General features: G+C 41.5%; 4 protein-coding genes across 5 annotated transcripts; 3 read left to right on the top strand and 1 right to left on the bottom strand.

Moving 5' to 3' along the window:
• The first annotated feature begins 662 nt into the window (after window positions 1–662).
• On the top strand, window positions 663–7,179 carry zgc:101679 (uncharacterized protein LOC450058 homolog). Its single transcript, XM_036544817.1, has 12 exons — window positions 663–735; window positions 1,877–1,923; window positions 2,102–2,174; window positions 2,642–2,801; window positions 3,768–3,836; window positions 4,118–4,238; window positions 4,767–4,859; window positions 5,304–5,368; window positions 5,871–5,952; window positions 6,170–6,216; window positions 6,555–6,610; window positions 6,788–7,179. The coding sequence occupies exons 1-12, from the start codon at window positions 677–679 to the stop codon at window positions 6,867–6,869; spliced, it is 954 nt and encodes a 317-aa protein (XP_036400710.1). The 5' UTR covers window positions 663–676; the 3' UTR covers window positions 6,870–7,179.
• A 1,037-nt stretch (window positions 7,180–8,216) lies between these two features.
• Window positions 8,217–14,728, bottom strand: emp1 (epithelial membrane protein 1). 2 transcript variants are annotated; one of them, XM_036537356.1, is made up of 6 exons: window positions 14,647–14,728; window positions 14,277–14,325; window positions 11,541–11,623; window positions 10,006–10,108; window positions 9,665–9,805; window positions 8,217–9,375 (listed from the first exon to the last, which is right to left on the bottom strand). In XM_036537356.1, the coding sequence occupies exons 3-6, from the start codon at window positions 11,616–11,618 to the stop codon at window positions 9,215–9,217; spliced, it is 483 nt and encodes a 160-aa protein (XP_036393249.1). In that variant the 5' UTR covers window positions 11,619–11,623; window positions 14,277–14,325; window positions 14,647–14,728; the 3' UTR covers window positions 8,217–9,214. The 2 variants fall into 2 exon arrangements, with proteins under 2 accessions (XP_036393249.1, XP_036393239.1); XM_036537346.1 differs by having other exon boundaries at window positions 14,277–14,721.
• A 5,649-nt stretch (window positions 14,729–20,377) lies between these two features.
• Window positions 20,378–23,583, top strand: LOC118774784 (vegetative cell wall protein gp1-like). The gene is made up of 7 exons (XM_036524321.1): window positions 20,378–20,432; window positions 20,908–21,069; window positions 21,222–21,340; window positions 21,548–21,731; window positions 21,906–22,018; window positions 22,552–23,128; window positions 23,390–23,583. Exons 1-7 carry the CDS (start codon window positions 20,378–20,380, stop codon window positions 23,581–23,583), a joined length of 1,404 nt encoding a protein of 467 aa, XP_036380214.1.
• Window positions 23,584–24,305: 722 nt separating this feature from the next.
• Window positions 24,306–27,169, top strand: LOC118774856 (zona pellucida sperm-binding protein 4). The gene is made up of 8 exons (XM_036524449.1): window positions 24,306–24,318; window positions 24,640–24,762; window positions 25,371–25,543; window positions 25,622–25,719; window positions 26,331–26,458; window positions 26,573–26,753; window positions 26,900–27,035; window positions 27,158–27,169. Exons 2-8 carry the CDS (start codon window positions 24,660–24,662, stop codon window positions 27,167–27,169), a joined length of 831 nt encoding a protein of 276 aa, XP_036380342.1. The 5' UTR covers window positions 24,306–24,318; window positions 24,640–24,659.
• Window positions 27,170–27,839: the final 670 nt, after the last annotated feature.

Raw genomic sequence — 27,839 nt, forward strand, 5'->3', positions numbered from 1 at the left:
GTACCTTGCACACGGGTGCAACAGCAGTGCCCCAACGGGGAATTGAACCAGCAACCTTTTGGTCACGACTCCTGCTCCTTAACCACTATGCACTGCTGCCCTGATCATAGCCACTGATCAATGGGACCCATTCACCCATAGCATGTCATAGGCCACACCACTAGCCTCTGAAATTATTCATTGAGCTACTAGATTGCTAAACTCATTTAGAAGCTGTCATCAGTTTATTCTGCAGTTTAATCCACTCTGTTCAACTGTTTTCCAGTAGTTTCTCTCAAACACCTTGTCCTTTGATAAGGGAATAATTTCATAGTTTCTCCCTAGTTACTTTTTGATCCCCTGAGGAAGACATTCTCTGTCCAGTACAAACCTTTGTCAAAACGATGTATAACTGCCTCTCTGAGTATCCTTTTGAAAGAAATCTTGAACAATGATGCACGAGGTTCTAAACAGTAGCATTTTCACTGCTGACCACCCTTCACTGTGTGTGGACACATGCATATACAGTACGTTTCGGTTTTAACCACATCGCTTTATTTCTATGGTTAAACACAAGTCCCGCCTCATTACTGTTGGACCAATCAAACTGCACAGGTGCACTACGTGAGAACCAATTGAATCGAGAATTCAGACACCCTTCCTCTGTTTTCACTACAGTGGATCTGTCACTGTGAACATGGCGGCCGAGGGTGATTTCCTGATGCGCTATCGAGCAGTATCTAATAAATTAAAAAAGTAAGAACTTCATTTTACCGTTTGTTTAATTCTGCTTTTGTGCAAACAGTTATTGTGCATGTTACTTTCTTCGATCGGCGTATAAGAGTGGCACAGGTCGCTGTCTAGCAATTGCCTCATGAAGGGTAATATTAGCTAACATAGCTAGCTATAGCTTGTAAGAATAGTACTGTATTGTATGTAGTGTACGTTCCTGTTGTCAGTTACCCGCACATAAATTCACCCAAGGATTAGTTAGCTGGCCGGATAGCGAAACATGCTTACATGAATTCCGAAATGGGTGGTTATTCATGATTTTTTTGTCTACCTCGCTTGTTAGTGAGTCTAGCTGTGCTACAACAATGCGTGAACATAATTCGAATTGGATGTGTTGCTTTGTTGTGCAAAGTTACGTTTACTTATAAAAAGATTATTTAAGTGTTACTTGAGTAATCACAGTATATAGCTAGCTCCCTAGGCAAACAAGTCCTTGACGAATATTAGGAAAATATTGGTGTGTACTCCCCAAATTACTATGGCTTGCTAACTGTTAGCTACCTACAGCAGCAAATTTTAAAACGCTATCAATTTGCTAAGATAAAGGATCATATGTACCACTTGTTGGGACACATACACTGAAATTGCAGGCAGACGTGAGTTCGTATCATCTCAATGTGACAGTCAACGATGTAGATATATTAAGCAAATACTTATTGTCCCAAAGGGTTTAATATATTAAGTAAATATTAAGTTAATATATAAAAATATTTATTTTCCCCAACGTTGGTCTCAGTTGCCTTATTCTGGCAACTGAGACTCGCCAACAGAGGCAAACAGTTATATATTACTGTTATATATATATTATATATTATAGTTATATATTACAGTATTGTAGCTTCTTTTGTTTATAACGTTAGCATGCTCTGGCAGCCCAGACATGCTTCCATTTCTGTAAAGCAAACTGAAATGGCCCATCCTGGTGTCCCTTGATTGCAGCTGGAGTTCAGCCTGACATGTAGGTCATTATACAAAAGCTGTGATATTTTCCCATAAACCTGCATTGAAAGCAGGCTGCGCTGAGCATACTCTACAGAAACTGCTTTGTAAAATTAGATTTTATGTGCTGTGTTTGTTTAGACATGGATCTCTTCTATTTTTGCAGACGATTTCTTCGAAAGCCAAATGTTGCTGAAGCCAGCGAACAGTTTGGTGAGTGAACATTGGAAAAGCAACAAAATCAAAAAGTAAATGGCAGACATAGTTAAGCAGTTGATTAAGGTCTCCGTTCTGTGGTCAGTCTAAAAGGTGATTAAAAATGCCGGGCAGCTGTTACGGCACTTATACATGTCTCTAATGATTATTTTCTTTGTTCCATCTCTTGCTGCAGGTCAGTTGGCCAAAGAGCTCAAACAGCAGGACTGTCTGCAGTATGCTGCCTTTTGCAACCTGGCTATGGCAAGGTATGTGGCTTAATCCATAGACCCTTATGTGCATTTTGTAAAGCTATTGTTATGTAATGGCTTTGTTTTATGACATCTACAGTAGCCCTGTCGCAGATGTGATAAACTATACAGCTATTTAAAATACAAGTTTATATTGCATGTTCTATTTTGTGTACATTTCTGCACACACAGACATTTCTGAATTGTCTGTTTTTACACTGTGGCCTTATAGTGTAATTTTATTAAAATGGGGAAGTGGCATGTGCTGAAGTGGTTGATGAGTAATAACACTGAATATTTTACTGAAAGGTTTAGATGAGCAATGTTACAGTAAAATAAATAAATTGGTAGGGTTAATAATTCGTAATAATCCGAGTACAGATGTGAACTATAAACTCTCTCATGAAGTAGTGTGGGTGTCATGTGCTTAGTTCTGTCCAGATGAACATTACATATTTCACACTTCATTAACTGCTCTGAATTAGGTGTGAGCAGACCTTGTTCAATGCCCCCGGAGAGGCCCTGGCTCTGACAGAAGCTGCCCGTCTGTTCTTGCTCTCAGAGCGAGAGAATCGCTCACTTCGAGCCCCAGGCTTTGATGAACATCTCCAGGCTGCCCTCAACTGCTACAGTTTCGCAATCAAGGTTGAAATTCTCCCTCGTGTCCTGTCTGTGTTTTAGGTCTGTCTTTTGATGCCTGTATGTATTCCACACTTGTATGCATGTGTTCAGGCGTGCCTGATGATATGAACGGACTGCCGAAATGTTGTTCCCATGAAATGCAACGCAGGAAAATGTACAATTAAACAAAATGTAGAATAATAAAATTTCTCTTGATCACAATACAGTATAGTCACACGGTAAGTGAATAATGTATCAGATGCAGAGAGTATGTGCTGATGATGAAACTTCAGAAGGGGAAAATGTCACTGGCCATTAGGAAGATGGAAGACAAAAGTGAATTTAATGCACCAAATGAGGCACGAATGAAAGGAAAATGAGAGAGCGTTGGGACTACAGAAGTATTGTTCAAAGAGGTTTGTCAATAAGACATGGTGGGAGGTGGTAAGATCCTGCTCAGTTCTAACGCTGGTGGCAGTTCAGTCGACCACTGGGGAGCCAGAAAAAAGAGATTTAGACTTTGGCCATGTACTAATAGAAGAAAGGGTTTGCAAGGAGATGAGGATCACAGAGTTCAAGAGAGAGTATTCGAAGAAATTATGGATTTAAGTATGAGGGCATCGAATTCTGAATGACTAACAGGAAGAATGGTTTTTGAAGTGCATGTCTTTGTGAAGTGTATTTGGTGAGGAATTCTGTTAATCTATCTGACTTTCTAGTGTCTTTCTCTGAAAAAATGTGTCTTCACCTAAACTCACAGTAATTCTACTGGAAGTTAGTTGTTCCTGATCAGCCTATTGGAGTTTTATTTAGTCATGTTGTTTCTATAAATTAATAAAACAAGTAAATGTAAGGACTATAAATTTGTATTTCTGTTGTTAAGGCCTTGTGTGTATGTGAATGTGTGTTCCATTGGTACGTGCAGTTATGATTTGTGTGTTAGCGGTGTAATGCATTTTGTCATGTAACAAGTATTTGCTTGTGTTTCAGGTGTACATAGAAATGAACCAGCCAGTGATGGCTGCTAGCCTCTCTCTGGAGCTAGGAAATGCTCTCAAGGTAACGGAGTGCTTAGCATGTATATACTGGTTCTGTGTGTATCTATTTTTATGTTGGCTTTCCTCTTTTGTCTCGTTCTTTTTTTCTCTGGAGTGGTCTGCATAATAGCGGTTTGGTTCCTACTGTCAGCTAACTGTGTCCAGTCGGTGTGCATGCATGAGGACGTGTGTGTGTGTGTGTGTGTGTGTGTGTGTGCGTGCTTACGGACTGTCTACACGTTTGGCAAGGGGATTGAGAATGAACTGTTGGATCCAGTGTTTCTGTGTATGTGTTCCCTGCAGGAGATGAACAGACCTGGGGAGGCCATCGTTCACTATCAGAGGGCAGCAGAGCTGCAGACGCAAACCCCGATTGAGTCTCTTCTTTCTCTCGGGGAGATGGCCTCCTGCAAAATTCTGACTCGTGAGTGGGACTAACCTTGTCTTTGCCTTCTCAAAAGGTGGTTTTAATGTTACATAACTTGGTATGACATTGCTTGATCATACTGTTGAACAGCTTCATAAATGCTCTGCTTTAAATACATGTGTCAGATTAAATACATTGTCAGATCCTGCTCTCCACTGTACCAAATGAATGATATGCTGAAGCAGATGTCTGTTTGCCTTTTAGATTTAAATGTTGCTGCGTGTGTATGCCCCTGCTGTGTCTCTTGTAACAGCAGGGGAGGTTTGATGGTGTGCAGATTCTCTGCTTGTGTAAAGCAGCGGTATGCTGTGGTAGGGAGCAGGGCTTTTATCCCAAAGGTAGCTGTTATGAATCCCCAGTGTGGTATTTCTGTTGTGCACTGGAGCAAGATACTTGACCCACATTTGCTTCAGTAAATATTGATCCCTGTAAATGGATACCATGCTAAAAAAAAAAAAGTAGACGATGCAGTTTTCTCTGGGTGGGAGCACCTGCTGAGCACATGATGTAATGCAATATCTGCAGGTGATTATGATGGCGCGCTGGCAGTGCTGACAGAGATGCAGTTCATGTGCCAGGAGAGGGGGCTGCAGCTGCCTGGCACCAACACTCCCGTTGGTAAGTCAACAGAGCTGATCTCACCACTGTGACATCACATCCTGTCCTGCAGTACAATGGCAGCAGGGGTCGAGCCAAGAGAAATAAAGATCATATCTGTAGTAGTGAAATTTGTAATGAAAATGATTGTTTCCTATCTGTGATGAAAATTACAGCGCCGAAATTAAATGCACCAAGTCAACAAACAGCTGGTGGAAAAGTACTGTGTGACAGTACATAAGACAGACATGTTGTAACCCAAAGGGAATAGCTTGTACACCTGCTTTCTAGACCAATAATTTGTTAACTGGTAATTTAAACTGTAGCAACTAGTGGGTAACACATTCCAGTCTGATCTAAGGGTAGATGACAGAAGGGGTGGTGTTTGTGATGCTTTACAATGTCCTAGCCACAGAGTTCCCAGTTTACTACATACAGTACATACTCTCTATCTGTACTTTGCAGGTGCATTTTTGGATATCGTGGCTAGATGTGAGATCTCCCGAGTGCTTCTGCTTATGCTGCTGGAGGTGGGAACAAGATGCTTCCTAATTATTATGATTCCTAATTATTATAAGTTGCGTTAACTGTAATAACTGTTAAAGCTGTTAATGACACATTGTATTAACAGTAGTGCTGCATTTCTGTTTTATTTTATATTATTTGCTTAATCACGGAATTAGTGTTATTGCTGCTAGTATTTTCGTTGATGTTGTGGACCCCAACAAAAATAGCTGTTGCTGACATAGCTGTGAGTGGAGATCTGAATAAATGAATCAAAGAAGCTATAACTAGTGATGTAAAAAAATTGAAATGGAATTGGCTAATCCCAATTTAAGTCATCAATAGCATTAATTTATCTATAACATCTATTATTTGGCAAAAAACTATTATTAAGCAAATAGTATATGACTAAAGCAACAGGTTATTAGTAAGATTGTTTTTGACATTTAGGATGTGGGAAGAAAGGGACACTGCAGTTGTATGTGACTGATCCCCTCACCCCTCACCCCTCACCCCTCTCTTCTCCAGCCTCCTCCTCAGAAATTGTTGCCAGAACATGCTCAGACACTGGAGAGATATGCCTGGGAATCCTTCGATTCTCACAGCCAGGGTAACCATCCTTCCTTCCACCTGTCCATCATTTGAATTCATCTGACTGTGCCAGAGGAGTGCCCTACCCTGACACATCGTCTACAATTAAGTGCACATAATACACAGCACGTTATTTCACTGACACACAGCAAGTGTTGGCGAGTGTAAATGCTTTTTGAATATTTCTGTAATTTGGTGTGAACCGTGCTCTCCATTCCTGTCGTCCTTTCCTTCAGTGACGTTCCTCCCTGAGAATGTCTTCCTGCTTCTGCAGTCAGTGGTGGTAAGTGCAGGGAAAACAGGAGAGGGGGGTGAGCCTCAGAGGGAAATTACAGCGTCACACCGCGTAAATATGGCATATGCTGTGTGGCACCGGTGGAGCTGCAGTTCTGTGTTGTGAGGTTATAATTGAGGATTGCAGCAGTTGGAAGCGTTCTGCTGTATCAGCAGTGTGACTGTGCTAAGTGTGTCTACAGCCGTTGGGATTGTTTAACTTTGAGCTGTTGAGGTGGGTTCCAATGAGACTGTATTGTTTATAGATGTTTATAGAGGTTTGTCACAGAGTGACATCTTGTTTTAGAGCTGTTGAAATGGTGTTAACAGTGAGTCTTTTTGTTGCAGATGGCCTGTCAGGAGAAAGATACAGAATCACTGAAATCTCTGCAGACTGAATTGTGGTGAGTTTCTTCTAATCCTACCAGTTGATAGGTTACAAACAAGTATTAGCAGAATCCTTAATAACACCCACAGCCACACCCACACCCACCCATTTGTGTGCTACCTTTTTTGTTGGATTTCCTGATCATTTGTACCATTTAAAAAATATGATCACTCACAAAACGTATGTTTCACAGGCCTCTTCTTTCTGCGGAGCAGAACCACTTGCTTCACCTGGTGGTGCAGGAACGCATTTCCCCATCAGGGCAGGGGATTTAGCACTGGGCCCGCTGGACTCTTCTCCACTCCTTCCTCGGCTCATAACACCCATCCCCCTCTTAACTTTCACATCATGGAACATTCCTGTCTCTCACATGGTCAGTTCCGGGAAAAGCCAAACAGAGTCTACACAGATCTTACTTTAACATTAATCACAGTTAATACAGTGATGATCTGGCTCCCTCCAGTGAAGGACATCGTCTGGGTTATTATACATAATGGCAACCAGCATTTCTCTCGACTGGACCAATCCTATTTGAGGCTCCTGGTAATACTTCTCTCTCTGCAGAGAAGTATTTCTTATTGCAGCAGCCATTTTGTGAACCTGTTTGAAACAGTAACAGTTGTAGAAAATATGTTGTCTGTATTGTCTTATGTGAAGTATATTCATATTATATTTAATTGTAAATAAAATATTGTAAGAGATATCTGTGTCCATTTTCTATTCTATTTTCTGTTTCTAGTAAAATAGAAAAAATAAATTATTGCTTTTACAGTACTTTCAATCACTGCAATTAACATTGATAATATGTGATACTATTTTCATGTAATTTGCTTATAAACATCTTTTTGTTGAGTTGTTATTATTGAAATGTACCAGTAGCTGCAGAGAATGAAAACAGGTAGTGTTTTTCTCTGTAAAATTAGGGTCCTGATGGATGCAAGTGAGTGAGGGAGAGAGAGGAAAAGCATTCCAACACATTTGCCTTCACAGAGACAAATTGGGGTGAGACTGAGATGGAGAGGGATGACATATTGAAGGGTATGATATTTAGTGACTACACTTAAATGCTACTGCTAGGCTGTACTATACTCTACTATGACTACGACATGAGTTTTGTATCCCCACCCCCCACCCCCCTATAACTTTGTATATCCAGACCAAACACAAATTTATGAACATTTAACAAAGATGATAATCATAATGATGTTAAAAACATAAGTTACAAAAATAAATTGTAAGCATTTGGAAAAGAAGTCATATTTATTCATGAATAAAAATATGCATATGCATTTAACAGCTCTGTCCCATTCATCTATGATTCAGTCTTTTTTTTTTTTTTTTTGCAGTGCTGGTGTAAATGAATGTGACAGATCCAATGTGTACTTTACACCAAAGTTGCATAAAAGAACAGTGCATATACATACACAAACACAAGAGAACATAAAGAACATAATATGAATCATTTGTATTTGCTAAATCTCACGGTCCAGTTAGAACGTGTTAGTAAAATTCCACCTCTCTCTCTATATATGTATATGTATGTATATGTATATATATATATATATATATATATATATATATGTATGTATGTATCTTTACATTATAAAATGTAAATAGCGTCTTTTTTCAATTAACCATAACGTTCTCCTCTAGAAACTCAAATCAGCATATGCTGCTCAGAACAGAAGAGTCAACAGTATAAAAATAGCTTAGTGGTATTTAAATGTCATTATTTAAAAGGAAAACTCAATTTTTGGAGGAAAAAGCTATTCTCCATTTATACAGAAGGACAACACTAGATCTAATACTTCATACATTTGTGGAGAAATTCCATAGGCCAAGAGTATCTGTTCTCCTGATCCGCTAACATAAGGCTGCTCCCTCCCCACCATCTTTATGCCTAAACAACCCCAAAATTCCATTCGCTTTGTATCAGTTGGGCCCTGTCTTGACCGCGTCAATTAAAGAAATGAAAAATCAGATGTTTTCAGTCACTCTGTTTAGAAACGTGGGCAAACCTGAGATTCTGACCGCACATCACTTGTGCTGCTGGTGTGGTTTTTATGTAGCTTTAAGTGTATGAGATATATGTAGCTTTAAGGCCCTGCAGCCACTGTACAACTGTACAACATCCTGATCTTCATCCAGCTCCTCATTCCCTTCCCCTTCACCTCTTCTCCTTAACCATCATCTACAATCTTCCACTCCTTTTTTCTTAACCGAGCTCTTTCAGTCTCTGTTTTCACATGCTCATATTTTATCTCAGATCTAGGAATGTTTCCTGATGGGAACAAAAAGAATGAGAATGTGAGCAGGATGGAAAAATGTGAGTTAGGAGTATGTATTCTTGAGGCAGTGTGTCTCCATCTTTTGTCTCTGCCTTCTTGCTTTCATTCGATTATATCCTCCTGTGTCTGTTTTAGGGCTTTGATCTCCACAGACTGTTTCTAAAAATGAGGAATGATTCAGATATGGAAAAAAAAAAAACAAAAGGATAAAGCAAAACACCTCTCTTATGCACCCTGCCTTTTAACAGTTTCTACATGAAAATTAATTTGACCTATTTTTTTCCCCTCAACTCTTGGGCCTTAGCTGGCTGAACCGGCTGGGTCACACCAGCTCAGTCGGACTTCTTGCGTAGGACAAAGTAGATGAGGCTGGAGATTAAAGAGAAGACGAAGGAGATCCAGGCCAGGACGAAGGAGTGTCCAAACCGGCCGGTCTTCTCTCTCTCGTAAAAGATGTCCGCATAGATGGAGGCAGCAATCATTATACACAGGCCTGGGGACAATACAAACAGCAGGGAAAGACAATCAGAAAGAAGGTCAAAGAATCAGAGTCAGAGACACGAGGAGGATGATATGGTTAAGTGAGACAGAAGAGAGGAAAATGCCACAATAGGAAGAGAAGGAAGAACAGTGATGAGAGCATGGGGAAAGAAATGGGGGACAAGAAATAAAGTGAGCAAGTGGAGAGGTGTGTGCATTGGGATGGCACGTCAATGCAAACACCTAGCTTCCCGGACTTGCAGGCCGTTCACCCAAGCCCTAGGGTCTGGTGTAATACTCACAGGAGATGAGCTGGAAGACACCTGAGAAGGTGAACCTCTGCCCCTTGCCCAGAGTGAAGAGCTGAACCACAAACACAAAGAGCCCCAGGATGGAGAATATACAGGACAGCACCGCACTGGCCTGCACTGCGTGAAGGTATTCTGCAGGAGGAGTCAAAGGAAAGTACATTTACATACTGCCCATGAACACTCCCAATTACACGGATTTGCGCTGCATTTATAGCGAAAGATGCAGAGACCCACTCACAATTCGCTGACAAACAAGCCTACTGGACACAACAGTATCTACTGCAGTATAATGCAGACATTGACACTGCACAATAACAAAGCAGTGGTTTTACCTTGGAAATTATCGTTTTCAATTTCAGTGTAGTTCCAGGCTGCACCGTTGAACTCCCACTGCGCCCACAGATCCCTGGATACTGTGTCTGTGAAATACCATGCCTGAGAAAGACAGGAGACTTAACGCAGGCTGCTTCCGCATTCTGTCTCTTTGCGTCATTGCTTCATTCGTCTGTTTAGCAGAGGTGTCCGTAACAAGGGTGACCTACATGGTTTAGAGTTTTCAAACATTCATATTTTACATTCTTTTTTTTTTTTTTTTTTTTTTTTTTTACAACTGACAGACCTGCCCCAAAACTGTGTGAGCTTCATTATTCTGCTGTAGAAGTACAATGCAGACATCATGGCATTAATCAATGAAATGCCGCAGGTAAACAAGATCAGACCGGTGTCATAATCTCAATTTGATGAGTCACTCACACCACGGTGGCTCCAGAAAAACCATGCTTTATTTACAAGCAAAATACAAAAGAGAACAGCGTATACAGACACTGGGCAAGGAAAGGTAACTCAGATACCCATAAATATCACAGCCTGTGTTTGTAAGAATTCCAGCTTCCAAGATAAGACTTCAGGCAGGTACCAATGGAGTATGGCTTATTGAAGACGTAAAGAAGAAGTAAATTATGCTCACATTGTGTAAGTACAACAGGCACCTTTAGGCAGGTCACAGATGAGGAAAATGCTGTAAATGGTGTCTTTATACTTTACAGGGGCATATATGATGGTTCACCCACAGCTGAAGATTAATGCTAGTGCTTGATGTAATCAATCCTATCACAAAAACAGCAGTTACTGTTAAGCTATTGCATTGAGCAAATGGTTATCTGTAACTTGAATGCCCTCGAGAGATGTATGCAAGCCTTCACAGGATACCTAATCCCATTTTGAATAAACAAGTGTAGCCAAATAATCTATGACATCAATCTGACAACTGGAAACTCAACAGAGTACCATTTCATCAGGATTAATTTGCATTTTACTTGCATTTTATTCAAGACAGACATATTAGATCTACCCACACAGTCCTGAAGGGTCCTTCTACTGTGTGAGGAGAAGAAAATGAAAACTCCATAACAGTTGGATGGAAATCAGTTTAAAATTACTTGGTTATTCCTTTAATAGTTAAATAGCAGACAAAGACAACTTTTATTACTACTCATTCCCAAACATTCTTCACATCACTGACTGGCTCAGGGATGCCTGTCAATTCTTCAGGATTCAAGATATATTAAAGCTGAAAGAACAGACAATATATATAATATTCGCCAACAGCCAGAGAATTGATGGGATTCTACTTATAGATTCTTGCCATGTCAAGTGTCCCATTCAGCTCCAACTATCCTATTATACTGACGGTTTGATGCAATACAGTTGTTGCAATGATGACATTTAAGGAGACTGAGAAAATCACAGGGACAATACTCCTTTACACTAGCGGGGGGAGGGGGGGGGGGAGACAAGGGGGCTACATCATCTGAGACTCAGGGAGAGAAAGATCAAAGAAGGAAGAGAAGAGAGGAGTGATACTCACATTGTCGATGGTGGCAATGAGGAGAAGGATGACAGTGGTGACGTGGAGGAGGAAAAGTCCAGCCAGGAGTACTGACATGTTGCCTGAGAGACAGCGAGACAAAGGGGTCAGTAAAACCGCTGCATCCTCAGACTGGATTTGCAAATCAACACCCACAAAACAACAAACATCCGAGTCAGCTCAGTCAACACAAATGCAATGCCAAATCTTTAAAAGTCTTAAGATTCCACAGGAAGCCTTGAACAGAAAGTCACGGTAGCCCCTGTGTGGTACACTAATCATTGATGTCCTTGGAATGGAGGCAGTGCTTATCATTGAAATGCTTGTCAAATATAAACATGCATGACAATATTTCAAATAAATAAAAAAAGCCAACAACAGGGGCAATAAATTGAGTTACTGACCTATAGCTCTACAGCTGTTTGCTGTGAAGACCACTGAAGACCATTTAACACTTTTTCTGTATTGTGTCAAATATAGAAAGGAAACATGTTACCTTTCCTTTGTTTTACAGAATCTATCCTATTTAATCACAGCACACTTTACTCAGAGAGAGAGAGAGAGAGAGAGAGAGAGAGAGAGAGAGAGAGAGAGAGAGAGAGAGACTGGACCCAATGGACACTAAAGCATGTAACTCTGAGGAGAGGAAAACAGAACTATTGTTGGGGGGATGAGTTGTGACTTGTCTGTGACGTTTCACAAACACCACTTAAAGTAACTATGTTGAATACCTGCCTCAGTCCACCTCTCAGACAATTTGCCCCGAAAAACATAACATGATACACAGACACTAAATAGAATCACTTCACAAATCTACTGACTACTTAATGCCACTTAAGAAATTATATATATGATTGCTGTAATTGTCAATGTTTTCTAAAAATGCTGCATCCACTCAATTTTGGTTGATCAGTTACTCTAACACTCAGGTCAACAGGCCAAATGATAAAAAAAAGCTTAATCTACACAAACAGATTTCATCATGAATGTAGTTAATATTTAAATCTGTCAGATATTTGATTAATGTACTCATTCATTTGAGTGATGCCCTCATCCAGGATATTTTACAGTTCAGCAATTAACTGCTTGAATAGATGCTTTCCCTAAAGCAACTTTCATTGCTGGGAATGGCTTACATTGAAATGTCAAATGTACAAGTTGCAAAGAATCAGAAAGCAGATTAACAGCAGAAATCAAAAGGTGAGTGAGTATAGTCTTCTGCAAGACTAGAAATAACTAAATAATCAAACAAATATAATGCAATAATAAATATAAATACAATGCAAAGACCAACACGGTTTTTCAAAATTTAAACATAGTACATCAAGCTGATTCAAGGTTTGATTTGATCTGCTTTTCTATGAAAGTCAAATATCCCATCAGCAGAACCCCTGCCACTTAGACAGTGTTTTATGCCATTTACATATGGATTGAAGAAGGATTCTGCCATAAATCAATGAATGTGAATACAACAGACTCATATTGATCAGAGACAAAAAAGCTGCTGACAGTCACAGAATATACAAGTGCATTTAGCAGTAGAAAAAGAATAATCATTCAATTTGCATTGGTACAACATATCTTTGCATCAAGCCACATACTTGTCAACATGTCAAAAAATGAACTTGACTATTGTTTTTTTTTTCTACAATGTCCTTCTGATTTTTCTTTGCGTGCCAAAGGCACTTCTCTGGAACAATGCTCTTACAACGTGTGTGTTTATGCAGTAGGAACATGACGTAATCCCTAGGGATCAAGGAGAGCCACTGGATAGGTCTGAAAAGTACAGTCATACTGCCTTCCTGACTACTGGCTGCTGCTCAATAAGCCTGCAACGCAACAACACCCAACTGCAGTCAGTCACAAAGGTCCTTTTCTCTATGAGACCCCAAAAACACAGCCTTGGTTTAGAACTGAGACAATTGTGACATACATTTTAAAGTATCATTCATGTGGTTTTTTATCATCTACATAACAATGTTTTATTTCATTTTGTAAACAACTGGGGAGATACATTTGAACTAAATGACATTTCATGTATCTCACTGTAGCTACTATGCAATATGTTGCCTCTTTATCTTTTTAATGTATGAACTTCCCCACCAGCACCATCACCGCTCACTACCCTAACTGAGGACCACTCCTGAGAGATTTCACACAAAAGGACGTAAATATTTTTGGGAAAAAAACAGTATATATTCTCTCTATTATTAAACTCTATAACGTTTTTATTCACTATGCCCCTTTAAATGTAGCAGCAATGTGTAAAACAACGTTAACAATGTAATACTTGCTCATTTTCACTCTCTTTTTTACACTATTATTTACCATTCATTTTTACTTCGAAGTTATTTGTATTTGGAATATTCACAATTGTATACGTTTGAAAATAAATGGACCCTGAAATTCAAAAACAGCACGTTGCAATCTACATTACATAACGGATTAAACAACTGCAGAAACATTCCCAACCCCTGATTGTTCCTGTTGCACGTGATAAATGTCCGATGGCTGTTGTGTTCTTCGCCGTAGTAGACTGTGCTTGGTACATACATGAAGACAGCACACCATATCAGAGGCGACCGTTGGCAGAATACCATGACAATACTTTTGTTTTCTTACAACTGTGGCCTATACATATATATAAAAAACAACTCTAAAACAAAACCGCTTATCCAAGAACATACTGTAAGTTATAATTCGAGTTTTAAACATTCGAAGTACATCACCACTTACCTGTGTTCTATGAGGCGTGTCCACGAATTACAGTTTCAACGCTTGTGTCCTTGAGAGAAAATATTATGGTCAACAAATAAAACCTGTTATAATGTTCGTTATAGAATGTATCTCTTCACAGCAGCTGAATAACATTTAATGGATCAAATTCCAAAAATGCCAAAGAAAACAGCCTATTATTTTTCCATCTAACTTGTTGCTGGCAAAAGCAGTTAACTGCTCAGTCCAACCTCGAGCGAATCGAGCGTTTTAATTGCTTTAAAATGATATCGATTTTGAACATCTGGTGAGCTTCGCTTAAATTGCACTAAATACACGGCATACAAAAAGAGGCGAAATTTCTTGCAATGCAGAGAGTCGCAAAGTTTACTTTCCCCGAAGAAACAGGACCAAACTTTTTTTTTTAAAGTTCGCTTATATCTTGACGCCCTCTTTCTCGTTTCTAAAGTTTCGGAAATCCACTAAGGCTATACCCGCCCCGTTCCACACGCCCTGCCAGCGCCCACTATCTTTTGCCCTCCCTCACTTTTACACCACACCCTTTCCTAAAAACCTTAACGTTATCTTTCATTCACTTGCCAGCGGAGCCGTGCACCATCTTGGAGAGGACCTCCCAACATTAAATTGGTCTCTTACATTATTTTCCATTCTATTATATTACTTCTTATGATCTTTGGTGGGGGGCCATGAGGTGTAGTGATTAAAGAAACTGGACATCAAAGCAAAATGTTGCATTCCCAGTTGGAGCACTGCTGTTTTAGCCTTGAGCTAGGTTCTTCACCTGAAAACATATTTCCATAAATACCCAGCCATGTGTGCAGGTAATTGCACTTGTTTCTTTTAGTCATAAAAACAGCAGATACTGATCTTCCAAAAATGAAGAATTCATGGTGCTTCATTTTTGAGGTAATTTCCACTTTACCTGTGTGTGTGAGCACATGTGCACACACGCACACAAGCACACACACACACACACACACACACACCCTGTTACAACTCTTTCCCCTCACCCCTTAGTTCACTCACCCATTAGTGGCTAAGTGCTATTGTTTTTCTTTCACATGTTAAGTATTCAATTATTTTCATACATTCCTTGTTTATATAGATGCGTCTCCACATGCACACACCATCATCACCGTACACCCTCATCAGCATCAAATCCTAACTGATGTTAGGAGTGTCACACTGTCTCATCAGTGTCTGAGGAACTCCCTTCACATTGGTATTATTTCACTTTGCACTGTAGAGCTCTGTCCCAGAACTCCTTCTGTAATAAAGCCCCTAAAGGATACTTACTACTATCACTACTATTATTTTATTTTGTTATGAGCCTGTGTGCACATGATGAGTCCATCAAACTGAGAAAAAAAAAAAAAATCAGACTTCAGCTTATGTGTGATTGTTTTCCTCAGCAAAGACATTTGTTGGTATATGTTTATGAAAGACAACTCTCCCTTCTTAATCCATGAGAACTTGTCTTCTCTCTCCTTTTGCCTTGGCAATATGACAATTTCACTGGAGTTATTCTATATAAAATTTGCCCACAGATCTAATTTGCATTTTCTCCACCCATCCCCTGCTCCCCACCCCTCCCTCTCTCTTTCCCCTTCCTCTCTCTCAGGAAGGACAGTAAAGGCAAAATAATGCAGTCAGTAGAAAAAAGGGTGAACAATGAGTACATATCACAGCTTGAGAGATAGTGTGTGTCAATGTGTGTATATGAGTTTAGTTGTATAATATTATTTTATCTGGTGTTTCATTTGCAAATCCTCTGAATGCACAGAGAATACAGCAACTTTGTATATTGCCTACTTTCAAGATAGGACATCTGGACTGATTACTCCTCCAGGCACGACCTACTATCCATTGATAGCTGGCTATGGTGGCAGAGGGAGGTGGTCCTCACTGCATATTTTCAGTGATATTTAACTGTGACTAAAGAGGCACTAAAGCGATGTAAAACAAACTGTTTTGCTTCACTCCTCTTCTGGGAGACTCTGATGGATTGTATCAAACTAACAGGATGTGGACTGCCTTCCTCTGACCAGAAAGTTTGGCAGCAACAATGGTTCAGCCAAAGGGATGCTTATTCAAATCTCACAGACCAATACTGTCCACAGGCCCAGCATGGAGATCGCCTTCAGCGGCTGCACTAGACTTCCAATGCATCCTCATGAGGGCTCGAGCCACACAGCTGTGAGGCAGGGGGACAGGTGCTGCTGTGTGTCTGTGTGTGTACGTGGGTGGCTGGGGGGCAGCTACCCACTCTCCATCTGCCATGAGCACAAATACACACCCACAGGGGCACAACTGCTGCTGCCTGGCTAGTTTGTGTAGCGCGCCGCTGCTCAGCACAACCTCCACTTCACTGGGGCTCCACTGGGCCCATATACCACCTGAGACTGAGAGAAGCTGGTCAGAAGCACAATACATGATCAGCACAAAGGTCTCAAGCTTAGCAGCTCTCTGATGGACCTTTCAGGTAGACACAGCCAGAAGGAGAGAGAGAGGGAGAGGGAGAGATAAAGCACCTAGTGTACAATATATACATAAACACTCACCCATGTAACAGAAACGTGGAAACACTACATGATATGAAACAACTGACTTATAATATGACTTATTTCTATAAATACTGAAAAATGAATCAGCAGAATACTTGTGTCCATCACTAAACATTTTTCTTTCTTTCTGAAAAAAACTTTTGAACTTCTGTACTGATAAATAAATAGAAACAGAGCACACAACAGCACTCTAGATAGGTATTTGTTTCACCAAGTCCTTGACAAACTTTTTGACAGGTAATAAGTTAGAGGAACTGGTGGACATGACTGAGTAAAGCCCCAAGATATACAACATAACACAGAAAACTAATATGTAAAGTCAAAAATTCTGCAACTGATTGAAAATAATCTTGGAATTAATTTTGTCTAGTATTCAAACCTAAAAAGTAGCCTCTATTAACACACTTTAAATATGAATCCTGTTGCTCCAGAGTATTCACTTTAAATAATCATCAAAATGAATCTTTGTGTAAGAAGCCAGGAATGTGCAAGCAGATGTAATGTGTCTATCCTGAATAATACAAAGCTCTTAATTTGTCTTGATGAACTGCCAATCCATCCAGTGTCCACTGGTCAGCTTGATGTATTAAAGCCTTGACACAGACAAGCACACTGGCTAGCACAGAGTCCTGCACCTGCCTACCAAGGGGATTTCTCCTTTTTCACCCTTAAGCAGGACCATAAAATCTGCTGCCAGACTCATTCAGGGCTGACGATATTGCTCTCTCGTTTCTATTTTGTGTAGGATCACTCCCACATTTTCTGTACTTCCAAACAGCAGCACAGCTTGTGCACTTTGGCTTTCAAAAGTATTGGTGGTGACAAGTTTTGATGACCCCCGTAGAATTGCAAAATCTAGTCCTGATTTGTTTTCTTCCAGAATATAAGAACGAATTATTTTTAACATGTATCTAATCTGACAAGTGAATTGGTGATCTTAACCCTGGTCATATTTTGATTTGTTTTGAGGGGGAGGGGAGCTATCCTTGCAGTGTTCCCAGATAGGTTTTTTGAAGAAAAAAAAAAAATAATAACCTACTTTTGTCACTGTCAGGTTTTTCAGGTTTTGCATGAAAGTCGGAAGGTCTTAAGTTTTAGTGCCCCGGGGGTTTGCTTTGTGGAGGAAAACATTAAGGCATTGTGCCTGCATATCAGCTTCAGTCAGGCTCTGGCAGCCCAGTTCTGCATTATGATTATCTGGGTAAACACCACACAGAGTTTTGAGAGAGACCATTTTTTTCAGCTCTAGTTGGTGGCGTACTGACTCATAGTTCCATTGGGAATCTTGATTGTGACTTAAACACAGTTGTCACGGTGACTGTTTCTCTCAGTTGGTATTTTTTAGTCCTTTCCTATCCCCTCTGCATTGGCTCAGGTTTTCCCGCCTTCCCCCCACCCCCATCTTTTTCCCCTCCCCTTCCTTTCTCTTTGTTCTCCATCTCTCTCTCTCTCTCAATGAAATCCAGGCACATATTTTCCTTCAAAACATTTCAAAAGAAAATATCTCCTCTCTGTAACTAGGCAACCTAAAATCTGAGTCACCAGAGAGGGCCGCACCCAGCTGCAACCCCTCTTATCTGTTTTGAATCTTTCTGTGCTGTCTCCACGTAGTTTGTAAGTCAGCCAAGCAGCGCACACACTGTTTTAATTCTGTGCTTCTCTGGCTCATACCAGATGTGTTTTATGGCACTGAATCTGAAGGAACTCAAACCAGCTGCTTTCACAGCTCCCTCTTGAGGCACACAGCTGCCACTACAAGATTTCTGATCTGTCAGGTTAAAAGAACCACGGTCCCAGCATGAGAGACTCTGTGGTTCAGCAAGCAATCTTACCACTGAAGTCACCCTCCACATTGAACTCAATAATAACTTTCCTTTTCCCCTTCTCTTGCTCTCAGGAAGAGGTGATATTCAACTAATATGGAGCAATGATTCTTCAGTGTATCTAAGTTAAATCCTTGGACATTAGTTAAGTAATTTAATTATTTATCTGTTCATTTGATTAATGACCTGGTATTTAGCTACCCAACCATTTACATGTTGAACCCAAGGTCTCTGTAACAGATTTTCTTCCTTTTAGCTTTCAGGACAGTGGGATGCATGCTTATGTGCTCTTCCTTATGAGTTATGTCATTCTTTCCGCTCTCCCTGAAGGGGTCATCTAACCCATATCCTATCCCAAAACCTAAATCAAACCCTCACCTAGCCCCCAATTTTAACCCTAGGGGGAACCCAGACTGATGTCACATAGGCACCTAGTGACTCTGGCTGATTCACTGAAAGATTGTAGTGACACGTAAAAATTAGAAGCACACTTTAACACATGTGAATACTATACATATTGTTTAACAGGAAGGGAGGGAAAGGTGACCATATCAACAAAGCTATGGTAGAAAGTTAACCAATCAGATAACTCTGTTTTACGATTCTATTATTCAAAAGAAATATATGCAGGGTTAATACTCATTATGGCACGCACAATCTGGACATGTTACAGTTTGATGTGCAACATGCATGACAAATGGAACAGATCTGTACATCGTCTGGCTGCACTGATGGTGTACACCAATAACTGTTTGGACAATTCTACACAATATGAACTTTAGTGGATTTGAAAAAGCAGCAGGAGCTTTGATGGCCGATTAACTGTATCAAAACTGTGGTCACAATTTTTTTTTAATTCATCGGAACACGCCCGGCAGTAATTAGTTATGAAGACCTCTTTTTTTGGACTGACAATGCGAAAATGGACCTAAATACAGATTTCACCGCGAGCGCGATGTTATGACACGTGCACCCCTCTATCTAACATATATTTTTAGCGCTGAAATAGTTTTACTTGAAACAAATGTAAAACATTATACAGACACATTTGATTGGATTATCAGTGTCAGAGGCCTATCTGAATGCGTCCATACGTATGTAAGAAGTCGCTAATCAATTCTACATGTCAGCAGATAGCGAACGCCTTATCTTTACCTAATATGTTGCGCAGCAGCTCCTCGAGGAAGTTGTACTATATAAAATAGGCTGATTGGCCGTTGACATCACGCTTACGTACCAAATGCCGAAATTGTGGACACCTGGTTGGTGGAAACTGAATACCTTGCAGTAAAACAGGGTTCTTTAAACAAATGGTTATAGGCCAAACCTTCATTTTGTTCAAAGTCAGGTCAATTCAAACAAAATAGTAAGCCGTATTTATTTATTCGCCTAAGAGGTAGGTGACAGCAAACCGAATTCAATGAAAATCCCTCTTGGTTTTGGGATTGTTTGGGAGCTCTAGTATACACCCATTCGTCCTCTTTGAATTTTACGCCAGTAATTTGAAAGGGTATGTTTGAGCGCCTGTGTGTGCAAATTAAATATACAACTTGCGATGTCTTCTGAAGAAAACAGAAAAATAAATTTGTTTTTATGTATCGTAGCCTTTACACTGAGCACTTTAAGTACATGTGGTTCAACACGGGCGAAAAACATAACCGCCACGGAAGGTTTTAAAACCTCTACACAAATTACGAACCTCAACCTCGGGGTAATGGAACGAAATTACTCGGGGAAGGCTGGCCGCATCGGATGGCAAGCGCTTGGACGTAATTTCCGAACACACTACATACTTAATAGTACCAACAATGCTGACAGGTTGCAGGGGAGCCGTTTTAGTCCGCCAGAGTCACCATTGATTATTCCCCGTTCTAAAACAGTCAAACGCCGGAAGAAATTGCGTAGAAAGAAGGGACGTAAACAATCGAGGAGGAAATCTTCTGAAGTTAACAGCGGTTTGCGTCAGTCAAAGAAAAATGAAAGCGTCAATACAGCGGATTCGTGGGGTTATTTCGAGGCGCGTAAGTTTGGTAGTGAGAGCCTCATTACGTTGCCACGAAACGGTACGTGGAATCAGCGCACAGGGCCACGAGCTGGATCTCTTAACAACGCAGGATATCAGTCTGATTCAACAGGTGAAAACTTTTGTATACTGCACTTGGATCAGTTAATCAAGTCTTGTAGAAAAAAAGGTTTTGATGATTGTTGTGGTATGTGCCACCCACTATCTGTTGATTCTCTTAGGGCTGTTGGGGCAATGGCAGTTTTTGGCAAAGGTCAGCAGCCCACCCACTGTATCCAGCCCCCATGCGACTGACTCAACAAGGCCATTTGTATGGTGTGGTAGCAACTTCATGACGCTGACAGCAAAGGAAAGTGAATACCCACATTTGCAGGTGGACAGAGGTAATATTGGCTTGGAGACCCTCGGTGACGAGTGATTGTTTTTCCTTTTCGTCTATTACAAATCTCTAAACAGCCTCCCTTTAATGTTTGATACGATGTCATAAGCCTTTAAGACTAACGTTGCCTTTACCTTACACCCTCTCTCTTCTCAGTGAGCGCTCCTCCTCTTTCCCTGTCACAGCTGCCCTCTTACTGTGGCCACACCTTTCAGCTGACTGCAAATGACTTTGTCCTAATGGCGCCCTACGATGGATGCTATGTCCTAAAAGAGGTACTGTCCTCCCCTGCTCACCCTACGTGGTGGTGTTTTAAGTAGTGTGTATTTGTGAAGGTCTGCCTCGCATTTTTGACTAATTAGCCTCGCGTATGTGTCCAGTCAGTGCTTGAGTGCAGCGGGAATGGGGAAAAGTGCATAGCTTTTAATGGAGGAAAAAAATAAATCACAGTTCGGTCACTTTCTTCGCCGTCTGTCTCCCAGGATGGAAGTTATGTTCTGCCTTTGCTTTGGTGGGAGACTCCTGTGAAGATGGTGTGCCCTGCCACACCAGCCCCTGCCCCTTCTTCCTCTCCCCCCTCCCCTCTCTCTGTCTCCTGCACCCCTTTTGCCATGGCTCTGAAGATTCAAGGAGGTATGGATGCTGCAAGGAAGCTCCAAGTCGCTTGTAAGTTGCATTCTTGTGGGTTGGGAAACTCGCCTGCTCGGGTGTGCACTCTGCAAGTTTGTTTGCTTTTTCATGCTTCTGTAGCTAATGTGCTGTGATTGATGCCTTTCCCTTTGAGTGCCTGGCGATTTTGTGCAGCTCTGACTTTCTGACCAGTTCTGTCATCCTCCTCAGCGCAGGGGGAGTGGGTGCCCTTTGTGCCTTCCCAGTGTGGGTACCATGCAGAGTATCACCCTGGAGATTTGATCATATACGCTCCCTATACAGGATGTGGGATAACTGTTAAGGTAAGCAGCAAAGACTGACAAAAGAACTTGGATGCTACTACTGTTACTGCTACTGCTGCTACTAGTACTAGTAGTAGTGCTGCTACATAGTAATATTTATACATTTTATTAATGGATTTTTAAAATACTGAACATTTCATAGGTCTCTGCTTTACAGTGAAAGGTGTAGCCTTTTGTGTAGCCACACCAGTGTGTAACTCCTGGGTGATGCACAGTAGTAGTTATTCTTTTGTTATTCTTCATTGATAAACTAAAATTTTAACACCCCGTTCAGTTGGTACACAGCTGCCATTATTTATTTCTATGCCTTAGGAGAGTAAATGGAAATTTTTGTATCAGATCCTTTTTCTTTCAGAGCACGATTTTTAGGCAGCAATGCGTTTCTTGATTTCATTTAAGAGTCGTGATTTTTAGGATGACCGCTGTGTGTGATGCAGTGGAGAAAAATTATGTTTAGCATCAAAACTATAATAATGAATTATCAATGGGGAAATCTCTCATTGGTTTTAGAAGACTGATGCCTTTCTTCACAGGATGGGATGTACACCCTCTCATTCCTTGCACAAGAAGGGAAGATGACCATCTCATGTCCACCACCCCTTGTTCCCTCTCCCCAAATCCCTCATCCTTCTAGAACTCATCCGACTCACTCTCTTATTGTTCCCAATTACCCACCTATATCTGACCCACTTGTAGCTCCTATTTACTACTATGACCCCAGCTTGTATGCTGACCTACAGAAAGGCCCTCCCACTCACCCTCCAACTCCTGCTCCCACCAGGAACACACCCCTTTTTCCTGCCTACCATCCCCACACCTCCATAGACCTCTCGGTTGCCCCACCTTCTCTGTTTAGTAAAAACTCTTACCATGATCCTAAATTACACGCGCACCAAAGTGCCTATCCCCTCTGCACTCCCTTTGGGCCGACTCCTTGCATAGCTTCACCTTATGACCCAGCCCCATCTGTCCCCCTTCCCCATTGGCCTCAGATTCCTACTACTCCTTCCTCTACTTCCACCTCTCAGTCATCACCCTCCTTAACCTGCACAACAGATGACATGACGGTCACCCTGCCTTCCGCCCACCCGGATTCCATTGTGGTGATAGGTGAGTAAAATAAACAGGCTTATTGCTTAACAAATGTTCATGTTTGCTGGGCTGAAGTGCCCTGAGATTTCAGATAGTCCTTTTTGACTTCATTAGGTCACAGGGCAATATATCATATTAAAATGATAAACGCTGTAGCAATTGTTTGATTTGAGGCTGGTTGGTCTCCAGTTTGTATTATTTCCCGGGTAGATAGTCTGTATTAGCTGTACTGAAGAAAATGCATAAGCCTGAATTCTCCCCTCTCCTCTGCTGTTGCAGACCACAATAACATGTGGATGTCTATTGCCAGTGCCCCTCCAGGGTGCTATTACAAATTACGAACAGATGGAAAGAAGGGGGTAACACTGTCCTCCCCTCTTCCTGCCTGCCACACTTTCACCCCAGTGAGTCAACAGTGCTATAACAGATTGGATATGACCCACGCCCCCCTCCCCCCTCCCCCACTGCTTTAACTCTTTGCTTTGTCCTCCAGAATCCATCTGTAATAGTTTTCCCTCTAATGTTCTGGGACACCGAGCTGGGGCAATATCAAAATTTGCAGCTGCAATGTCCATATCCCTCAACCGTCTCCACCACACCGTCACCTACCAGCCCCTCCCTCATTCCGGAAATTCCTAAGCCCCAGGTCACCTGTTCTGCACATGCTATGAGTGTGGAATTGCCCCCAGGCCCTGAATGGGCACTGTGGGTTCAGGGTGAGGATTTTGTTGAGCTTGTAATTGGTTAAATGTTTGTCTAGTCAGAGTATAGCCTTATTTTATCATCTTGTGGGCCCACTGTGTTGCATTTGCATTTGCATGTGCATGGGGTCCTTAGTGACAAAGGATGAAGGGTGATTTGGTATTTTAATTCCATACCTTCTCCAGATATCAGAGGGACTGAGAGTAGCCTGAGTAATGCCCCCAAGCATTGTGGGTATACAGTGAGTATGGGACACAACGGTGCCAACATCCTAATTCTCCCCTTCAATTCTTGTTACATGAGTATACAGGTATGTTGCCCATCAAGCCGAAACCACAAAACATTCATTGAATTGTGATGAGTAAAGCATTGCTAATTTCATTTCAAAATAATTTGTTTTGAACAGGGTAATGAGCACAGAATCATTGTAAAGTTTCAGACTCACAGTGGGCAAGAGAGAGAGGTGCTTTTATCTTGCCCAATTTATGCATCCATCACAAAGAAAGGTTGGTAAACTGCTCTGAACTCATTATTGGCAATGGACTACAACATTTGTCATCACTGTTCTGTCCTTTTTCTTATGTCAGTGTCACTTCACAATGGTTTGACAGGTTGGCTTGGGTTAGCCACTCCTGGAAATTCAGTCTTATACATTCCGAGGCCGCACAAAAAATCCACACCTCCAGGTCGATGGCTGCCATTTTGGCTAATGTGTGTTGGCCATTCGCATTTAGTGATCTGTCATCACTCCAGACAGAGGCATGTAGTTGAGACTCCTCCAAGGTTTTGCCCTCTCTGAGAAGCGTTAATGTGCTGTGACCGCGCAGAGTGTGACATCCCCAATGATATGCACCTCCTGTGTGGATCTGGCTCTCTCTCTCCTGCTGAGTGCTACTCCCTGGGATGCTGCTTCTCTTCTGTCTATGGGACCTGTTACTACCCCTTAGATGGTGAGCACCACTCTGTTATCAGTACCTGCTACCTCCAGATCTCTGGATGTTGTACTTTATTGAGAATTTTGAATCTGGTTATTGGGTACTTGACTTTTCATCTAAATAGATGAAGTCATATGTTTCCTTAGGGGCAGTTAGGATCAATGTGCCAGCAACAGGGAAGACACCCAGATGTTGTCTTTATCTACTGGTTTAAAGGAGACTTAAGGATTGGATTTTTAATCCAAAACACTGTTAACAGCAAGAACAAACAGAACCAATTACCGTGGTTAGTGATCTTGATCATTCACCTTGTATGTACACCAGTACATTTAACCATAAAATACTGCCATGAATTATCTCAATACAGAACACATGTGCCATATTCATCAGCAAATGTGCCATTTAGTAAAACACCAAACTGTTTTGAAAAAGTTAGTACATTGAAACCAGGGGTTGGTACAAAAAATGGTGGGAACTGAGTTTGACACACATGTTGTAGGGAGTTTTGGGAGTGGAGAAACTTAGCATTGTACCCACAATGGATTTTCTGTTTTTGTGTTGTGTTGCTGTGTGTAAAATGGATGTCATCTATATTTTGCCCTCTGTGTTTGCTCTTACCCTAGAGTGCACCGCCGACCACCACATTGTCTTCACCGTTCCTGCCTCTCTCACGGACCCTCCTCTCTCCCCCTCCTCACTGTTCACCCCTGGCGACAAAACTTGTATCCCCGAAAGGGTTTCCTCCAGCTTTGCCCTGTTCAGGATACCACTGGATGGGTGTGGGGTACATAAATATGTGAGTCCTCTTGTGATGACCTCGTACAGTGAATGCTGTTTGTTGTGACACACTGATGACATATTGCTGTGTGAAAAGGAGGTTGGTCAGACTGAAATCTACATGGTGGAGATCCTCAACACTCCCCGCTCCATCAGCCTCAACTATGGAACCGTCTCCAGAGACAGTCCTCTCAGGTAAAGTCTCTGAAGGATAAATTGTTAAATGAGCCCTCACATGACTGACAGTGCTGTCATTAAGGGTATCCTAAAGGCTTTTCATTCTACATTACATTTATATTTATTCAATTGGCAGCCACTTTTATTCAAAGCAACTTTCAAATGAGGCAGAGTACAACACAAGCAAAAAGCCATATAAGGAGGCAACAACATTAGAAGTGCTGCATGACCAGGTTTCAATAGTTGGCCAGACAAGATACAAGCTAGCTGCTAGAGACACAAGTGCATTAAACCATTACATCTGTTTTGTTTAATAAAGAAAAACAAAGTTTGACACAAGAAACTGCTTTAGGTGTTAGTGTTTCAGGTGATCGGGCGAGTGAGCAAGAGCTGTGTCTTCAGATGTTTCTTGTTTCTACCATGAAATAAAACTACTTTGTGCATCTTTCAATGTAAGCACTTTATTCTTTATTATACTCAATTTAAACAGAAGTGGGCTCATATGTAAGAAGTGGTGGATTTTTGACTTCTGTATCATTTTCTTTGTCCTTCACAATGTCGCCAATAAACTGTTGTGAACAAGCTAGTAAAACTTGTAGGACAAGTTTCTCCCTCACCACCCCATATAGGTTACTGGTGGAATGCAGGTACATTCCTAGCGCCCAGGTGAGCGTGGCTTACATGGTGAAAACCCCATCTCTTGGCCCCTCCATTCAGGCTCAGGGGGTGTTTGGTGTCCAGCTGAGGATCGCTACAGGTGCGTTAATCCTGTAGTATATGGTGGTATACTCCTATGTATACGGTTGCTAATCCTTTTCTCCATGTTGTTGCTGAATGAAACGCTAACTACACAATTCGATCCTCACCCCAGACCAGCACTACACTAGCTATTACCCCCAGTATCACCGTCCCCTCAATCTGCTTCTGGGGCAGCCACTGTATCTGGAGGTGCGTCTGCTGAACCCCCCTGATCCCAGCGTGGTGCTGCTTGTGCACTACTGCCTGGCCTACCCCCGCTCGGCAGAGGCCGCATGGGTGCTCCTCTATGACGGGTGAGCTGGATATCGGGTTCCACTCATACTGAATGTGACCTTTTGCCTGGTTCCTCAGGCCTCATTTCTAATTGTCTGTGAGACACTCTGGTGCGTAAACACTGAGCATCGAGGGGGGTATCTAGCCAGTCTTTTGTCGCCCTCAGCTGTCCAAACGAACTGGACGTCGGCACCCATCAGACTTCCCCTCTTGCTCCATCGCCGCTGAGCCAGACCAAGAGGTTCAACATCACCACATTCCAGTTCCTCACCCCTGAGAGCACTTCCTATTTGGACGAGGAGGTGAGGCCTCTCGCTCACTGAAGGCGAACCCGTGGGGACGGTGAAAACCCATTCATACAGTTTCTGCTGTCTCCCCCAGATCTACTTCATGTGCTCCACTGAGGTCTGCTCTCCCTCTGAAGGTCCCTGTGTAGATGGCTGCTTTAACTGTAAGTCTGGTACTGACAGTGCAGGGGAGAAGGGGTGCATTGGGGGTGGGGGGTGGGGGGGTTACTGTACCAAAACATGTATTTTATAACCACATCCTTGATACACATGAAGTGAGGTGCTATGTATGAAAAAATGTAATGTCATGTACTGCTTTTCTCAGCAGCAGCAGCAGTATCACCATCATTATTATCTGTCCAGTCAGATGAGGATGCTTAGCTCTGGAGACGTGGATGGTGCGCATTACTCCAGAGTGCAAACTGCTTGCATTGAACATAGGAAAAGACCACCCTCTGCCTTAACCTCTCTCCCTTACATCTCCAGGCATACCAACAATAAAAATCATCAAAAGCACGATTGCCTTTGGTGGTAGTTTCTTTACTTCCAGTGTTTGTATAAGACTCTCAAAGCCAGTTTGAAAAATACTGACACCTTGGCCAGTCATCTTGATGTAGTAACAATATTAAGAAAAAGGTGTCAAATTGTTTCTTGTGGATCTGTATGGAATTCAGGCTAACTTGCCATCATGTATTGGCTTAAAATACCTAGACCTGTTACAATGAGGTTGGAATTGTTTGTAAAGATCTATATACTTAGAAAAATCTCAGCATACATAGTAAGCATTCATATTATCAGTAGTAAGGAAGATCACATCGG

The sequence above is a fragment of the Megalops cyprinoides genome, chromosome 1, assembly GCF_013368585.1.
Source record: "Megalops cyprinoides isolate fMegCyp1 chromosome 1, fMegCyp1.pri, whole genome shotgun sequence".
NCBI classification, from domain to species: domain Eukaryota; kingdom Metazoa; phylum Chordata; class Actinopteri; order Elopiformes; family Megalopidae; genus Megalops; species Megalops cyprinoides.

Bases quoted from the DNA above. Each gene is read 5' to 3' on its own strand.
- LOC118774784 (XM_036524321.1), top strand. From the start codon at position 20,378: ATGGAACGAAATTACTCGGGGAAGGCTGGCCGCATCGGATGGCAAGCG. The intron at 21,070-21,221 runs GTAATATTGGCT...CTCTCTTCTCAG, and splicing joins ACATTTGCAGGTGGACAGAG to TGAGCGCTCCTCCTCTTTCC. The intron at 22,019-22,551 runs GTAAGCAGCAAA...CTTTCTTCACAG, and splicing joins GATGTGGGATAACTGTTAAG to GATGGGATGTACACCCTCTC.
- zgc:101679 (XM_036544817.1), top strand. From the start codon at position 677: ATGGCGGCCGAGGGTGATTTCCTGATGCGCTATCGAGCAGTATCTAAT. The intron at 736-1,876 runs GTAAGAACTTCA...CTATTTTTGCAG, and splicing joins GTATCTAATAAATTAAAAAA to ACGATTTCTTCGAAAGCCAA. The intron at 4,239-4,766 runs GTGAGTGGGACT...CAATATCTGCAG, and splicing joins CTCCTGCAAAATTCTGACTC to GTGATTATGATGGCGCGCTG.
- emp1 (XM_036537356.1), bottom strand. From the start codon at position 11,618: ATGTCAGTACTCCTGGCTGGACTTTTCCTCCTCCACGTCACCACTGTC. The intron at 10,109-11,540 runs GTGAGTATCACT...TGTCTTTCTCAG, and splicing joins TCATTGCCACCATCGACAAT to GCATGGTATTTCACAGACAC. The intron at 9,376-9,664 runs GTGAGTATTACA...TATTGTCCCCAG, and splicing joins TGTCTTCCAGCTCATCTCCT to GCCTGTGTATAATGATTGCT.
- LOC118774856 (XM_036524449.1), top strand. From the start codon at position 24,660: ATGCACCTCCTGTGTGGATCTGGCTCTCTCTCTCCTGCTGAGTGCTAC. The intron at 24,763-25,370 runs GTGAGCACCACT...CTCTTACCCTAG, and splicing joins CTGTTACTACCCCTTAGATG to AGTGCACCGCCGACCACCAC. The intron at 25,720-26,330 runs GTAAAGTCTCTG...CACCCCATATAG, and splicing joins TCCAGAGACAGTCCTCTCAG to GTTACTGGTGGAATGCAGGT.